The sequence below is a fragment of the Tasmannia lanceolata genome, unplaced genomic scaffold (genome assembly GCF_043159265.1).
Source record: "Tasmannia lanceolata isolate RefF3 unplaced genomic scaffold, GAP_Taslan_0.1 ptg000037l, whole genome shotgun sequence".
In the NCBI taxonomy this organism is placed as follows: domain Eukaryota; kingdom Viridiplantae; phylum Streptophyta; class Magnoliopsida; order Canellales; family Winteraceae; genus Tasmannia; species Tasmannia lanceolata.
In genome coordinates, this window is record NW_027518714.1 from 9,040,613 (window position 1) to 9,058,779 (window position 18,167).

General features: G+C 50.4%; 1 protein-coding gene across 1 annotated transcript; it reads left to right on the forward strand.

Annotated features, from left to right (window-relative positions):
* Nucleotides 1-14: 14 nt before the first annotated feature.
* Nucleotides 15-17,429, forward strand: LOC143861998 (cytochrome P450 CYP72A616-like). The gene is made up of 5 exons (XM_077372987.1): nt 15-430; nt 15,169-15,389; nt 15,525-15,769; nt 16,153-16,540; nt 16,836-17,429. The coding sequence occupies exons 1-5, from the start codon at nt 157-159 to the stop codon at nt 17,259-17,261; spliced, it is 1,554 nt and encodes a 517-aa protein (XP_077229102.1). The 5' UTR covers nt 15-156; the 3' UTR covers nt 17,262-17,429.
* The last annotated feature ends 738 nt before the right edge of the window (nt 17,430-18,167 follow it).

The following is an 18,167-nucleotide window of genomic DNA, read 5'->3' on the forward strand; positions in this document are numbered from 1 at the left end:
AACTCACCTGTAGAAGGGCCTACCCGTAGTTTAATGAAAAGGAAGAGCCGTTTCATTGCAATTTGCACTTATGTCGGCTGTCCTGTTCGTTGGGGAGCTTTTCTGATTTTCTCTTCTTAGGAAAGAGCACCGAGCAGAGACTGTAAAGGGAAAAAAATGGGTGATTTTCTGTCCATTTCTCTGTTGATTTCTTGCGTTTTGCTAGTTTCATGGACTTGGAGATTAGTTTACTGGATTTGGTGGAGACCCATGAAGCTGGAGAGGTATTTGAAGGAGCAAGGGATCGAAGGCCCTCCCTACAAATTGTTGTCCGGCAACTTAAAGGATATCTTCAGCGCCAGGATGAAAGAACAATCAAAACCTATGAATCTGTCTCACCAGATCGCTCCACGTGTCCATCCATTCCAATATGAAACGATTAAGAAATACGGTATTTTTTCCCATTTTCTCTTAGTTTTTTATTTTATATTTTTATGGGGTTTCTTTGATATTTTGTTCCATTCGTGTCCTGCCTTACTGTTCTTGAAAAAAAAAAATTGTTCCCACTTTCTGGTCTAATTTCAATTTGTGGGTTTTTCCTGGAATCTGCTATCCTGCTTGATGATTTTATATTGAAATTCCACCAATTTTATATGTGTTTCTTAAATCAAACGTTATCCAAACTCGGAGCCATGGGTTTTGACACTTGATTAGTTCCTTTCTCAATTTTCATGTTTCTGATTTTTGTTTCAGAAACTGTTATTTGTGCCCTGTTGCTTTACGCCTCTTCTCTCTTCTTTAAAAAAAAAATGAGTTTCGGAATGTGCCAAGTTTTCTAATACAATTAAGGGTGTCAATTTTCGCTGGGCTGGGAAGCTTCGCTCGAGCTCGGCTCGAATCCTTAACTAGTAGGCCGGCTGGCCAGGCTCGTTAAGCTTAACGAGCCGAGCCCGAGTTAGGCCAGGCTCGGCTCGTTAAGACTCGTTAAAAATTTGATATATTTAAATATATATATACTAAAAAGAGTTGTCCAGGGAGTGAAAAGGGGAGGCAATATATGTCACTTTTTTTTGAAACCCCATATGACTTGGACTATCCCCTAGTGTAAAAAGAGTAGTCAAAAAATACTAGGTAGGGCTCTTCAGGGAAGATGAGGGGTGTGAAATTAATATAATCCGAGCTCGATAAGGCTCTTATCTTGCGAGCCTGACCGAGCCTGAGCTAGGCTTTTGAGCTTAACGAGCCTAGCCGAGTAGGGTCCTGTGATAAAGAAAATGACTAAGGCTGGTCGTTGCGGTGATCAATGCTTGGGTCCCACATGGAGAAATTTACGTGCATTCTAGACCGTTGATCTTGTAGAACATGCACATTTCTTTGTACCACGCAAACATGTCATGTCATGTCATGTCATGCCATGCGTAAGATCGCTGAGGATTATCCGATCAAGATTGTGTTTCAAAAAGCAGTTGCAAATCTAATGGCTGTTGATGTCTGCATTTATGTGATTGAACATTCGGTTGACTCATGACTCTGAGTTTTTGTAGGTGGGGTGAACGAAAGAAAGGAATATATATATATATATATATATATATATATATATATATATATATATGAAAAACAGGGAGGAAATAATCATTTTCCTAGAATCCATTTGAAAAATAATCATTTTCCTAATTTGTTACACAATCCAATAAGAGGATGGCCGTTTGGGACAATCCTGAAAAAAAAATCCCTACATCCAAAACAGCCCCTGAAAGTGCATGATAGGGTCCGGACTCAGCACTGAGGGAATCCGAACTCAGCATCCAATTAGCTGCTGGCACGTGGCCCTCACAAGGACCGTTGGAAGGCCAACACCTGTCTCCACTAGGTGTGGCACCTGGACCAATCAGGGACCTCCACCTGCCCTCCTTAGGTATGAAACCTGGTCCATACAGAGGCCACCACCTGGCTCAGAACTACCACCTGTCCTAGACAGGTGGCTCAGAATCACTATAAATAGCCTTCACTTGTGCTAAGGTGAGGGTCCTGAAAAACTGAGAACCAAAACTCTAAGCTTTTTGCTCTGACATTGCTCTGCACTCCTGCTCATACTGACTTGAGTGTCGAAGCGCCCGTCCGGAGTATCACTCCGGGTTGGTCCTCTGACCCTTTTCTTTCTTGTCTGTACTCTTGTGCAGCGCAGGACTCAACCAGCCCCTCAGTCGTGGCTCGTTAGTTCGGACCACCCAGCCCTACCATAACCTGTTACCGATTTTAGGCCTAACAGAATTGGCGCCATCCGTGGGACCACGCAACAAAAAGCTGTTCGAAATCTCACCCAGATAAAAATGGTAGGACAGACCGGCAAGCGAGCACCTCCGACTTCTCGGGCTACCCGGGCTACGGCCCCCCGTGAAGGACAAAGTGAGCGTCTGGCCTCACAGGTGGAGGTCGGGGCGGCCGTGGAGCGAACTTCGCCCCACTCGGACCACTCAGACCCTACCCCAACCCCAAGGGAGATGCGGGCCCTTTTTCAGGAAATGACTGCCGTAGTTGCGCAGTTCAGGAATGCGGCCCCCGCACTCCAGCAACACCCAGTCGAGGTTTCTCGACCCGTTCAGAGGGGAGAAAGCTCCCGCAGAGAACGCGCGTCTCCACCCCGCGACCAAACTCGTCACTCCACAAGAAGAGACCACCGCTCGCGGGACAGGAACGTGCGCCCTGAGCCTCGTCAGCATCACCGGTCACGATCTCCCTCCGTGCAGAAACGTGGCAGCAAGAGAGACCCTATGCACGGAGAGGGATCGCGGCACCGGCGAAGGAGTCCCCTCAGCCAGTCCGGATCCGCAAGGAGCCCATCAGCCGTAAGGAGTAGACCTGCCCGTCTGGCCGAACAGAGGGATGATCCGATGTTACTGAGAATCCAGAAGATCGATAATAGAATCGAAGAGCTGGCTAGAGATCATGGCCGCCCTGCTTCAAGGATCTTCAGTAGCAATCCCCCTTTCACAGACAGGGTACTCGGTGCGGCAGTCCCCTTGGGCTTCAAGATGCCGCAGATCCCGCAGTACGATGGGACCACCGATCCCGTGGATCATCTGCAGACCTTCAGGACTACGATGCTTCTCCACGGGGCGTCGGACGGGTTCCTTTGCAGGGCACTCCCCACCACATTAACTGGAGCCGCGAGAGACTGGTACTCACGGCTGAAGCCCAAGTCTGTGGACAATTTCGACGACTTCGGGGACGACCTGGCCCGGCATTTCATGAGCAGCAGAAGACCTCGAAAGACAACGGCTTCACTGATGGCCCTGAGGCAGGAAGACGGCGAGGCCTTAAAAGCGTTCGTTGGCCGGTTCAACAGGGAGGCCCTGCAGGTGCCCAACCTGGATCCCTCCGCGGCAACGAATGCTCTTCTGGCCGGAGCCCGGTCCACCGACTTCAGAAGAGCAGTCGCTCGACGCAATCCGCAGTCCTTGGCAGATCTGATGACCGGGGCGGAAGAGTACATCTCCGTCGAGGAGACTCTCGCTGCCCTGGATTCCGTCAGCAAGAGAAGACCAGAGGAGAAGAACCCCGCCAAGCAGCGTAGGGATGACAGACCCCAGAGGAAGGAGAGCAGCCCGTCCCGGAAGGAAAGGAGCTCCCCTCGGCCTCGAAAGGAGAGGAGCCCCCCGACGAGGGAGCGCTACACGCCGCTCACCGCATCTAGGGCTCAAATTTTGGCAGCCATTCGGAAAGAAGACTTCATCCGATGGCCGAAGAAGCAGACGCCAGAGGCGGGCACCCAAGATATGTCCAGGTATTGCCGGTTCCATAAGAGCCACGGCCACGACACCAACGCCTGCATTCATCTCAAGGAGGAGATCGAGCAGCTGATAAGCAGAGGGTACCTTGGGAGGTACTTAAAAAATAATGACAACAGAAGGGAGCGCCAGGACAACCCGAGGCCCAGAGACCGAAGCCCTCGAGACGCCCAACCCCTGGGCGACCGCCTCCAGGCTCCTGCCCCGGCCGTTCTCCCTCCTCAGGTACCTCAACCTCAACTTCAACCTCATGGTGTTATTGGTACCATTTCAGGAGGGCCGACCGCGGGAGGGACCTCTTCATCGGCCCGCAGAACCTATGCCCGGCAGGTCAACGCCGTCCATGCCTGCAGCAAGAGGGCCGAGCCAGAAAATGAGATATCCTTTTCGGAGGCAGATCTTGACGGTCTGATCCTCCCGCACGATGATGCCCTGGTCGTCACAATGCTAGTGGCGAACTGGGAAATGAAGAAGATCCTGGTCGACAACGGGAGCTCCGCCGACATCCTCTACTATCACGCCTTCGAACAGATGATGATCGGAGCTGACCGTCTGAAGCCGGCCAACTCAGATCTGTTCGGGTTCTCAGGAGAAGTTGTCAAGGTCGAAGGGCAGATTGAGCTTCCAGTTCTTATCGGGGAGCCGCCCCGCCAGTCCTTCGCAATGGTGACCTTCCTGGTGGTTAAGGCCAAGTCGGCCTATAATGCCATTCTAGGACGCCCCGGCCAGAACCTCCTCCGAGCTATTCCCTCCGCTTATCATCAGAAGATGAAGTTCATTACGCCAGGAGGCGTAGGTGAAGTCAGAGGGGATCAGCCTCAATCAAGACAATGCTATGCGGCAGCGCTGAGAGGGAAGAATGCGTCTGAGTCTCTTCCAATCGAGCTGTACGATCTGAGAGACGAAGCGCAGGTCACAGTCAACGAGCCCGCAGAGGACCTCATCTCTATTCAATTGAACATCGATGACGAACAGAGGGTTTTCCAGATCGGCTCTGCCCTGCCAGAGGCCGCGCAGCAGGATCTCGCTCAGTTCCTCAGAACCAATGCAGATGTCTTTGCCTGGGCTCCTTCAGACATGCCCGGCATTGACCCGTCGATTAGCACCCACGAGCTCGGTGTCGATCAGACCTGCAAGCCCGTGAAGCAGAAGCGGAGACACTTTGCGCCAGAAAGGCGGAGAGCCATCAGAGAAGAGGTGGAGAGGCTTTTGAAGGCCGATTTCATCCGTGAGATCCAGTATCCGGACTGGCTCGCGAATGTGGTGATGGTGAAAAAGTCCAACGGGAAGTGGAGGACCTGTATAGACTTCACAGACCTGAACAAGGCCTGCCCAAAGGACAGCTACCCACTCCCAAAAATAGACCAGCTCATTGACGCTACAGCAGGTCACGAGCTGCTCAGTTTCATGGATGCTTTCTCAGGATACAATCAAATCAGAATGTACGAGTCAGACATCCCGAAGACATCATTCGTTACCGACCAGGGGACTTATTGCTATCGGGTGATGCCTTTCGGACTGAAGAATGCAGGAGCCACTTACCAGCGTCTCGTCAACAAGCTGTTCAGAAATCAGATCGGTCGGAACATGGAGGTCTACGTTGATGATATGCTAGTAAAGAGCAGAAGTGCTTCCAACCACGTCTCCGACCTCGAAGAGGCCTTCCAAGTCTTGAGGGAACACAACATGAAGCTTAATCCGACCAAGTGTACGTTTGGCGTCGGAGCAGGCAAATTCCTGGGCTTCATGGTAAGCCAGAGAGGAATAGAGGCGAATCCGGAGAAGATCAAGGCAGTAATGGAGCTGACTCCTCCCAACACTATCAGAGAAGTACAGCGGCTGACCGGGCTGGTGGCAGCTCTGGGGCGGTTTATTTCAAAATCCGCCGAGAGATGCCTCCCGTTCTTCAATGCGATCAAAGGTATAAAAACCACGCCCTGGACTCCGGAATGTCAAGCAGCGTTCGAGGAGTTGAAGCAGTACTTATCCTCCCCCCCCTTGTTGTCCACGCCGGAGCCAGGAGAAGAGCTGATTCTGTACCTCTCAGCGGGACCCTTGGCAGTTGCAGCAGTACTGATCAAAGAAGAGCCTAACCAGCAAAAGCCGATCTATTATGTCAGCAAGGTCCTCCACGATGCAGAGACCAGATATCAGCGAGTAGAGAAGCTCGTGTGCGCCCTCATTATGGCGGCCCGGAAGCTAAGGCCGTACTTTCAGGCGCACACAATCAAGGTCTTGACAGGGCAGCCTCTCAGACAGATCCTCCACCGGCCAGACACTTCGGGCCGACTTGTCAAGTGGGCCGTGGAGCTCAGTGAGTTTGATATCAAGTATCTACCCAGGCCGGCGATCAAAGCTCAGATTCTCGCTGACTTCATAGCCGAGTGCACAGTTCCGGACCCAGACCCCGGGCTGGTAGCAGTTCCATCTCCAGAAGCAGAGCTGGCTGTACCGGAGCCTCGAGTCGTCTCCAGAGCATCACCGCCCCCCGGGACTGAGTCCGTCATCGCGCACCCAGTTTTTGATGAAGAGCCGCTCTGGGAAGTTTATGTGGACGGGTCATCGAACAAGACAGGGTGTGGTGCAGGACTAGTTCTCACTGGACCAGAGGACTTCGTCCTGAACTACGCCCTGAGGTTTGGTTTCCGTGCGTCCAACAATGAAGCAGAATATGAAGCGCTCATAGCCGGGATGAATCTCGTTGTGCAGACCCGTGCTCAGAGGTTAAGGGCGTACTGCGATTCACAGCTGGTCGTCTGTCAGATCCAGGGAGTATACGAAGCCCGTGAAGAGCGAATGATCAAGTACTTGGGAAGGGTTCGCAGTCTGGCCGTTCATTTCAAGAGCTTTGAGGTCGTCAGAATCCCCCGAGCAGAGAATGTAAAGGCAGATGTGCTATCAAAGCTTGCAGCCTCAGGTTACACCGCCCTTAGAGAAATTCGCATGGAGTTTCTGAAGAGGTCCAGTATCGATGCCCAGTCCGTCGTGGTGATGCAGATTGACGATAAGCCGTGCTGGATGGATGAGATAATCAGGTATCTGCGCAGCGGAGAGCTCCCTGGAGAGAGATAGGAGGCCCGTAAGGTCACGCAGAGGGCAGCGAGGTTTTCACTGGATGGCGAGACTCTATACAAGAGGTCGTATACCCTCCCGTATTTGAAGTGTCTTCGCCCCAGTGATGCCTTGTTAGCCCTGCAGGAAACCCATGAAGGAATCTGCGGAGAGCACCTCGGGGGCAAGGCCCTCGCCATTAAAGTCCTCCTGAGAGGTCTGTACTGGCCTACATTGAGGAAGGACGCGCTGAGCCTTGTGAAAAAGTGTGAGAAGTGCCAGAAGTTCTCTCCGACTGTCCACCAGCCACCCGTTCCGATGGCCCCGATCATCAGTCCTCTTCCCTTCGCAGTATGGGGAATGGATATTCTGGGCCCCTTTCCGCCGGCCTCGGGAGGTCGTGAGTTCGTCGTTGTCGCTATTGATTATTTCACCAAATGGGTAGAAGCAGAGCCTCTGGCCAAGATCACAGAGCAGAATGTACAGAACTTCTTCTGGAAATCAGTGGTGTGCAGGTTCGGAATCCCCCGGGTCCTCATAACGGACAATGGCAAGCAGTTCGACTCGAGGAACTTCCGAAAGTTTTGTTCTGACCTGCACATAGAGCAGAGATTCACATCTGTGGCACATCCTCAGACGAATGGGCAAACAGAGGTGACGAACAGGACCCTCTTGCAGGGGATAAAGAAGAGACTGGATGGCAAGGCCGGGCGTTGGGCAGACGAACTGTATCATGTGCTCTGGGCGTATCGGACCACTCCGCGTACGGCCACAGGCGAGTCGCCCTTCAATCTCTCCTTCGGAACAGAAGCAGTGATCCCGGTTGACATCGGCGTCCCCTCCCCAAGGTTCGTCCATTTCAGTGAGCAGCTCAACGGGGACGGACTCCGTGCCAACCTTGACTTGCTTGAAGAAGTCCGTGAGGAATCTCAGATCAGGTCGGCGGCCTATAAGCAGAAAATATCCAGATATCACGACGTCAAGATCCGACCAAGAGAATTCCGTGCCGGCCACCTAGTCCTGAGGAAAGCCTCCGTTTCCCAGCCAAGAAGCGTGGGCAAGCTCTCTCCGACTTGGGAAGGACCATACCGAATCAAAGAAGTCATCCGCCCAGGAAGCTATCGGTTAGAGTCCCTCGACGAACAGATGCTACCACACGCCTGGAATTCTAGAAATCTTCGGATCTACTATCAGTAATTTTGTTTGCCTTCATAGGCTTGTAAAGAACTGCTGTAATCATCCAAGTTCTGGAATGAATAAAATAAGTTTCCCGAACAAGTGTCCCTCTTTGAGTAACTTATGTAGACATCAGCATATAACAGCAGTGGTGCACTCCGGCTCATCCTAGTGGCTTGGAGATCAGTTCCAGCCAGGACGCCCGCAGTGGAAACCACCTTCAAATATTTCCTAAGTGTTTGAGTACCAAGCTCCCAGCTCGGTTCTCGCAGACTTAGGACGAGCAGTAGTGGTGCACTCCGGCTCATCCTAGTGGCTTGGAGATCAGTTCCAGCCAGGACGCCCGCAGTGGAAACCACCTTCAAATATTTCCTAAGTGTTTGAGTACCAAGCTTCCAGCTCGGTTCTCGCAGACTTAGGACGAGCAGTAGTGGTGCACTCCGGCTCATCCTAGTGGCTTGGAGATCAGTTCCAGCCAGGACGCCCGCAGTGGAAACCACCTTCAAATATTTCCTAAGTGTTTGAGTACCAAGCTTCCAGCTCGGTTCTCGCAGACTTAGGACGAGCAGTAGTGGTGCACTCCGGCTCATCCTAGTGGCTTGGAGATCAGTTCCAGCCAGGACGCCCGCAGTGGAAACCACCTTCAAATATTTCCTAAGTGTTTGAGTACCAAGCTCCCAGCTCGGTTCTCGCAGACTTAGGACGAGCAGTAGTGGTGCACTCCGGCTCATCCTAGTGGCTTGGAGATCAGTTCCAGCCAGGACGCCCGCAGTGGAAACCACCTTCAAATATTTCCTAAGTGTTTGAGTACCAAGCTTCCAGCTCGGTTCTCGCAGACTTAGGACGAGCAGTAGTGGTGCACTCCGGCTCATCCTAGTGGCTTGGAGATCAGTTCCAGCCAGGACGCCCGCAGTGGAAACCACCTTCAAATATTTCCTAAGTGTTTGAGTACCAAGCTTCCAGCTCGGTTCTCGCAGACTTAGGACGAGCAGTAGTGGTGCACTCCGGCTCATCCTAGTGGCTTGGAGATCAGTTCCAGCCAGGACGCCCGCAGTGGAAACCACCTTCAAATATTTCCTAAGTGTTTGAGTACCAAGCTCCCAGCTCGGTTCTCGCAGACTTAGGACGAGCAGTAGTGGTGCACTCCGGCTCATCCTAGTGGCTTGGAGATCAGTTCCAGCCAGGACGCCCGCAGTGGAAACAACCTTCAAATATTTCCTAAGTGTTTGAGTACCAAGCTTCCAGCTCGGTTCTCGCAGACTTAGGACGAGCAGTAGTGGTGCACTCCGGCTCATCCTAGTGGCTTGGAGATCAGTTCCAGCCAGGACGCCCGCAGTGGAAACCACCTTCAAATATTTCCTAAGTGTTTGAGTACCAAGCTTCCAGCTCGGTTCTCGCAGACTTAGGACGAGCAGTAGTGGTGCACTCCGGCTCATCCTAATGGCTTGGAGATCAGTTCCAGCCAGGACGCCCGCAGTGGAAACCACCTTCAAATATTTCCTAAGTGTTTGGGTACCAAGCTTCCAGCTCGGTTCTCGCAGACTTAGGACGAGCAGTAGTGGTGCACTCCGGCTCATCCTAGTGGCTTGGAGATCAGTTCCAGCCAGGACGCCCGCAGTGGAAACCACCTTCAAATATTTCCTAAGTGTTTGAGTACCAAGCTTCCAGCTCGGTTCTCGCAGACTTAGGACGAGCAGTAGTGGTGCACTCCGGCTCATCCTAGTGGCTTGGAGAACGGTTCCAGCCAGGACGCCCGCAGTGGAAACCACCTTCAAATATTTCCAGCTCGGTTCTCGATGCAGCACAGAAATAATGCGTACAAAAAATAAGAATGCCGTACAGACAGTTGAACAAAAATGTATTTGTATTCAGTATTCATATTACAAAATTGCTCTCTTCGTCGAGCTGGCTTACAAAGAATAGGCATTACAAACTGTGCAAAAAAAAACATATCACCAAAAAGAAAGAAGGCGGCTACTCAGGCCTCCTCGTCTGCCACCACCTCGGTGACGACCTCTGTGGGAGTGAGGGTTGCAAGCTCGCCGCCCTCCGCAGAGGAGACGGCGGCCACAGTCACCTCCGCATCTAACTCAATAGGCCGGGAGGAGTCCGGTTCGTCTTCCTCCTCATCTTCCTCCTCCTCCGGAGGTGCATACGGGACGGTTAGCCCGTCCAAGGAGATGTCGGGGTGAAGCTTCTTCACCTGCTCGGAGCAGAGAAGGAAACCCGCCCTGTAAGCCTGGAGGCCTAAGTCGAAGTGCTGAGCCTCCTTCCTCTCCTCGGTTTCCTTCACGGCCTTCTCCACGGCCGCCTTCTCCTTCCTTCCGGCCCTCTCTGCCGAACTTAGGAGATCCTGCACGGCCTGATTTTTGACCCTCTGCAGTTCGTCCTGTAAGCTGTTGAGTTCGGCTTCTTTGATCTGGACGGCTTCAGTGAGCTCGCCGTTCTCCTTCTGGAGCTGGGCCTTTTCGGACTCGATCCTTGTGATCGTCTCGGAGAAGAGATATCGCTTCTTGGCCATATCCCTTGAGTAGACCTGGAGTTGATAGAGGGCGGAGCTGATTGCCGCTTCGCAGGTCTCCGGCACCTCTTTTTCGACTTCTAACCGGTCGCGTGGGAGGACGCCCTTGTACATCAACTCTGTGGCCACCCGGGTATCCCCCAGGCCGGTGTCCGTTTTCTGCACGGCCCAGTTCGGGCGGAAGACGTTGTCGCCTCCAACCGATGCGGTGGCCGGGATACCCAGTACTGCCCCGCCGTGTTTTGGCCCTGTCGCCGCTCCGGACTTGGAGCTCTGACCCGTGGTATCTGCCCGGCTCGATAGGGCAAGCTTATGCGTCGCCCGGCTGCTTTTCAGAGGCTTAGCCAGTGCGACCATCGGCGGAGTCGACTCCGGCACCTTCCTCTTCTTGCCCTTTGCCTGGGGCTGCTCCTGCGCTGGGGACGCGCCCGAGGACTGCTTGATTCTGTCCAAAAGGGACATCTGCTTCACCATTTCTGCAAAAGAGAACGGAGCGCAGTCAGAAATATGAAAATTGAAGAACACTTCAGAAAAACAAAATGTTATCCTAAAAGATCTACGTACGTGCCGGCGTCGCACGACTGACCCCGAGTGCGACCAGCTCGGCCTCTTCCTCGAACTCTGAGCAATGTATTGGACCTCGCTTGAGCTCTTCTTTGATCAGAGCGAAGGTCATATGGTCATAGTCCTCGAGGGCTGGTTTCTTACTAAGGCGGCGAGTGTCCGGCGTTCTCCATTGTAATGAGAACGGCCAGTGCGAGCCCGGCACGGTGTCCTTTACATAGAAGAACCTGTTCTTCCATGTGTGAATGGAAGAAGGTATCCCAGTGATCATTTTCATTTCAGGCCTCTGGCTAATGTAGATCCAGCCGCCGTCCTTATGCCTCTTCAGGTGCGCACACATCCTGAAGACGGGCACGGTGGGGTTCCTACGGAGCCGGACTTCAAGAAGGTACAAGAAGCCGATCAGCGTTCTCCAAGAGTTTGGGACGACCTGTGTAACTGCCAGCCCGTAATAATTCAGTGCGTCCGCAAAAAAGGGGTGGAAGGGGAGCCTAAGCCCGGCCCGTAAGGCCTCTTCATATACGCAGAGGTCTGCGCTATCGTTGCTGGCCCGATCCCCTTCGACAGCCGCCCTCAGAATGTACCGGCTAGGAATACAGTATTTGTCCCTGACGATCTGAAGCCTGTTCGGCCACAGATGGTTCACCTCGTATAGGGCCCCGATGTTATACTGCGGGTTGGCTTCCATCTGTGCCTCCGCTATCACCTCGACTGGCATGCGCGACGATTGAGGAACTGCCGCTTCGACGTCCTCATCATCGTCGCTGGTTTCTACCCGGTCCGGTCCGTCCCCACAGGCCGGGATTGTGTCTAAGTCCACACTCATTTCCTCACCGCTCTCCTCGTCTATTACAATTACTAGCTCTTCGCCCTCAATACCGGCCTCCACTATAGGTGAGGCCGGCACCGCCCTCTCCGACGCCCCGGACCCCGTGGTGGTACTGGTCGAACCGGACTCCTTTGAGCTGGAGTCCGTCTCCGAACTAGTGCTAGACATAAAAAAGGGAAGAAAAGAAAAGCTAGAAAGATTACCGAACTGAAGTGTTGGACGAGGACCTCCGGGCTCACTGATCCGAAGCGGGCAGAAAACTTGAATGGCCGAACAGAGGAGGAGGAGAGTAAAAGATGAAAAGTAAAAGATGAAAAGTAAGAAATGAAGAGTAAACTTCAGTATTTATAGAGAGGCTGGGAAGAGCGGGAAAAATCCCGCCCCTTTCCGCCAGCCGGAGTGCGCCACGTCGCCTGCCGCATTAAATGCGCCGTTCGCATTAAATGCGCCGTCCGCATTAAATGCGCCGTTTGCATTAAATACAAGGCACAGGTCCCAAAGCGCCAGAAGACAAAAGACCTGTCCGGCTGTCCGGACAGGATATGGCGCATTTAAAAGACAAAAGACCTGTCCGGCTGTCCGGACAGGATATGGCGCGTTCGCTAGACGACAAAAGCGCTAGAAGACAAAAGACCTGTCCGGCTGTCCGGACAGGATATGGCGCATTTAGAAGACAAAAGACCTGTCCGGCTGTCCGGACAGGATAATTCAGAAGACAAAAGACCTGTCCGGTTGTCCGGACAGGATATGGCGCGTTCGCTAGACGACAAAAGCGCTACGCGACAAAAGACCTGTCCGGCTGTCCGGACAGGATATGGTGCATTCAGAAGACAAAAGACCTGTCCGGCTGTCCGGACAGGATATGGCGCGTTCGCTAGACGACAAAAGCGCTACGCGACAAAAGACCTGTCCGGCTGTCCGGACAGGATATGGTGCATTCAGAAGACAAAAGACCTGTCCGGCTGTCCGGACAGGATATGGCGCGTTCGCTAGACGACAAACGCGCTAGACGACAAAAGACCTGTCCGGCTGTCCGGACAGGATATGGCGCGTTTGCTAGACGACAAAAGCGCTAGAAGACAAAAGACCTGTCCGGCTGTCCGGACAGGATATGGCGCGTTCGCTAGACGACAAACGCGCTAGACGACAAAAGACCTGTCCGGCTGTCCGGACAGGATATGGCGCGTTCGCTAGACGACAAAAGCGCTAGGCGACAAAAGACCTGTCCGGCTGTCCGGACAGGATATGGCGCGTTCGCTAGACGACAAAAGCGCTACCAGACAAAAGACCTGTCCGGCTGTCCGGACAGGATATGGCGCGTTCGCTAGACGACAAAAGCGCTACGCGACAAAAGACCTGTCCGGCTGTCCGGACAGGATATGGTGCATTCAGAAGACAAAAGACCTGTCCGGCTGTCCGGACAGGATATGGCGCGTTCGCTAGACGACAAAAGCGCTACGCGACAAAAGACCTGTCCGGCTGTCCGGACAGGATATGGTGCATTCAGAAGACAAAAGACCTGTCCGGCTGTCCGGACAGGATATGGCGCGTTCGCTAGACGACAAACGCGCTAGACGACAAAAGACCTGTCCGGCTGTCCGAACAGGATATGGCGCGTTCGCTAGACGACAAAAGCGCTAGAAGACAAAAGACCTGTCCGGCTGTCCGGACAGGATATGACGCGTTCGCCAGACGACAAAAGCGCTAGGCGACAAAAAGCTTTACCAGCAAAGACCTGCCCGGCTGGCCGTTCACAGCCTTAACCGAACAGGACCACATAACTTCCTGAACCAAGGACGTCCAGGACGCCTGGCCGCCCAGACCTCTGGTCAAAAATTTAGCCGTACTGGATAGCCGAATGCCTTCTGCCCGGTCGTACTCCTTCAGGCCAAACGCCAAGGCCAGGCCAGGGCGCCCGGAGTCTCCTGTCCGGACACTATTTCTCCTAGCTGAGTCTGAGCCTGGCCTAAGCTGCCTGGAGGTCTTAAGGCCGGCCCGACGCTGTCTTTACCTTCTCTTTGCTTCTTCTAGCCACTTTCATGGCTTGAAGAACCAGGGGGCAACTGATAGGGTCCGGACTCAGCACTGAGGGAATCCGGACTCAGCACTGAGGGAATCCGAACTCAGCATCCAATTAGCTGCTGGCACGTGGCCCTCACAAGGACCGTTGGAAGGCCAACACCTGTCTCCACTAGGTGTGGCACCTGGACCAATCAGGGACCTCCACCTGCCCTCCTTAGGTATGAAACCTGGTCCATACAGAGGCCACCACCTGGCTCAGAACTACCACCTGTCCTAGACAGGTGGCTCAGAATCACTATAAATAGCCTTCACTTGTGCTAAGGTGAGGGTCCTGAAAAACTGAGAACCAAAACTCTAAGCTTTTTGCTCTGACATTGCTCTGCACTCCTGCTCATACTGACTTGAGTGTCGAAGCGCCCGTCCGGAGTATCACTCCGGGTTGGTCCTCTGACCCTTTTCTTTCTTGTCTGTACTCTTGTGCAGCGCAGGACTCAACCAGCCCCTCAGTCGTGGCTCGTTAGTTCGGACCACCCAGCCCTACCATAACCTGTTACCGATTTTAGGCCTACCAGTGCAGAAGTGCTGTCAGAAAGGGTTAAAGAACATAACCATTTTCCAAGGAAAAAATTGCAATATAGCTGCACCAGAATCAGATTTTTACAAGTTTACATACAAATTGCAGCCAAAATGCAATTAAACTACAGTCCCGGACTGGTTATGCAATCTGATGGGATTGAGGGTGCAATTCATGTTAACTTATTGCAACTTTACAAGCGAATTGCACTTGAAATCTGATTAGATTGCAGACCTAAGCTAGGTTGGCAATCTGGTACGAGTTTACACAAATTATACCTACCGTTCAAATAGATTGCACATGCAAACTAGCCCTTAGGGTTTTTTTTTGCCTTGTTTTTAAAATTGGCTGGATTGAAGTTGGATAGTTGGTTAATTCTGCAATAATAGGTTTTTCTGTTCACACGAGATAGAATTTGAAATGGGTTTTCATTTTTAAGGACTTTCTCAGATGATAATGCTATCTGCTCTGTTCTACTTGAAATGGTTTTCAACATTCTCTATTGCATATTATGAGAGCAGGACTTAAAAGAAAGGATTTGTTCTGACGTCTAATTGTGTTGGGCTTTCTTAGTTTCCATTTCAGTCGTACTAGAAATCTTTGTCTTTTAATATAATGAGTTTTTCATTAGTCCAAGTACTAAAACTCTTACTGTAAAACACAGGTAAAATGTCTCTTACTTGGTTTGGAACAAATCCCAGGGTGATCATAATGGATCCAGAGCTGATAAGGGAAATTCTGTCAAACAAGTTTGGTCACTTTGCGAAGCTAAAAACAAATCCAATCATAAAGTTGCTGGCAACAGGGCTTTTGAGCTACGAGGGTGAGAAGTGGGCCAAACACAGGAGGATCATAAACCCAGCATTCCACCAAGAGAAATTGAAGGTCATTTCCCAATTCATAACAGTAAAAAAAAGCGACCGTTTCCATGCTTTGTAGTTAATAACAAACCAGACATTCTTGTTATTTTTGCCCACATTATCGCCAGCGGTTAAAATTTATCTTTTGTGTTTGTTGCAGCGGATGCTACCAGCGTTCTCTACTTGTTGTGGTGAATTGATTAGCAGATGGGAGGACTTGGTTGGTTCTCAAGGCTCCTGTGAATTAGACGTGTGGCCTGAACTCCAGACTTTAACAGGAGATGTGATCTCTCAGACAGCATTTGGTAGCAACTACAAAGAAGGAAGGCGGATTTTCCAACTCCAAACAGAACAGGCTAAGCTTCTTATCGAAGCTGTTCAGTCCATATACATCCCTGGCTTCAGGTTTGTCTTTCATTTTACTTACTTTCTCTTACCCAAGTTCATTAACAATAAGAACATCATATCAATAACGTAATTTAGTGGAAAAAGAATCCTACACTAAAGTACCATAGAATCTCTTTGAACTACTCCATAGGTTAATGACAGGAAAAACTTCCAGTCCTATCATTGGATTCAAGTTCTGTATGAGTAGTGTTGACCGGCTCGATCCGCAGGGCTCCTCCTTTTTCTGTCATATTTAATAGAACTTCTGCCTTCAACTTCTAGGCTATACGGAGCAACCCTTCTAATTCCATTGCAAGGGAAAACAGAAAGGAAGAAATCCATATGACGATTATCATAAACTGCACATGCTATTACTTGACCAACATTATCTATTGATACAGGTTTCTGCCCACAAAGAATAACAATAGGAGAAAGGCTATTGATAGAGAAGTGCGAGCTCTGTTGACAGGTATTATCAAAAAGAGAGAAAAGGCTCTTAAATTAGGAGAAGCCAATAACGACGACTTGCTGGGAATTCTTATGGAATCCAACTTAAACGACTGTCAGGAAAATGGGAACACCAAGAGCAGTGGATTGACGACTGAAGACGTGATACAGGAGTGCAAGCTATTCTACTTTGCTGGTCAGGAAACAACGTCCGTTTTGTTGGCTTGGACAATGGTTGTGTTGAGTATGCATCCAACCTGGCAACAAGAAGCAAGGGAAGAGATTTTACAAGTCTTCGGGAAAAACAAACCAGACTTTGATGGCTTAAACCACCTAAAGATTGTGAGTAATTGCTTGGTACATTCTCTTCAATATATTAACAACTTGTGCAGAGGCATAGGTAAAACCTATTACGAAAACTAGTGGCTGCAAATCCCAATCTCATGAATTTAAACACGTTGACTAATAGGAGAAATGATTTGTTTTCCCAATCCAAATTTGTTAAAAGCCACCTACTTGCTTATTTCTTTCATTGAATCTAAACATATTAACATATTAGATGTTTTAGCATGCAATTTCACAATGATTAGTAAAGGAAGCCATATGCTGTATGAAATTCTTGAAATCTCTATTGCAGGTAACCATGATATTGTATGAGGTTCTCCGACTATACCCACCTGTGACTTTACTTACTCGGCGCACTTACAAAAGAATGACACTCGGAGGAATCGACTTCCCACCTGATGTACAACTCTCTCTGCCAACACTCTTTATTCACCATGATCCTGAAATATGGGGTGACAATGTGGATGAGTTCAAACCAGAGAGATTCTCAGATGGTATTTCAAATGCGACAAAGAATCAAGTTTCATTCTTCCCCTTCAGTTGGGGCCCACGTATATGTATTGGGCAGAGCTTTGCCCTGATAGAAGCTAAGCTTGCTTTGGCCATGATTCTACAGCACTTCTCGTTTGAGCTGTCGCCCACCTATGCTCATGCACCTCACACTATCATAACCCTTCAACCCCAACATGGTGTTCAGGTTATCTTACAAAAACTCTGAGATCATCTTTTCCATTGCCATCCCTGATTATTGTCAGAATTGCTTATCAGTATTACGAACAGCGTTAAACTCTACATTTACAAGGAACTTCCTTGTAAAGCTGTTTAATTTCATACGAGTATCCTTGTGCTGAGTTGAACCCAATGTGTATTTGGGATATTATGTCTATTTGGGATGTGTTGTAACCCAACTTCATGTCATAAACCTTTGTGCCGAAGGAAGATGCAATTATCGTAGTTTGAGGAAGGAATTTGCTCATAGGCCTGTATGAGGTAGATATTCTAGCCTTAGGTTGAACCCAACACTTCTGCTATGTGTTGCTAGATTTCTATTTGTGGGCATTGGTAACTTTTTTAAGGGTGTAGCCAGCACTTGTCTTCCTTTCATAATAGCTATATTGGGTGTTGCTTTGTCTTTCATTACCTGTCAATTCTTCTATGGCTTTTTGTTTATTGAGTTTGTAGCTCTATCATTGTAAAAGCTATCTTTGAAGTGCCTTTTTTTTAAAGGCAACGATTATCATTCCTATGTAAACAAGGGATTTACAGCAAAAGGGGGGAAAACATTCCCCAACCAGAAAGCAAGCCGAAACGTAGATACACGACTACAAAGGGAAAAACAAATCCCCAAAAGTCCCCAAACAATACAAGAGTAGAAATACCAGACCCACCAAGATAGCGTTGACGAAGAGACGGCCAAACCTCCTATATGACACCATTCGATGTAGGAACGAATCCACAATGATAGATGCCAAGTTGACCCCATCCTTAGCCAAACGATCTGCCCTCTCATTGGCAAACGTTCTCATATGATGGATTTGAGGGCAAATGATGTGGAGCAAATCCCGAATTTCAGCAGTGATGTGCTCAAGCGTCCATGGACCCCTACTCTTATTAGATGCCCGAG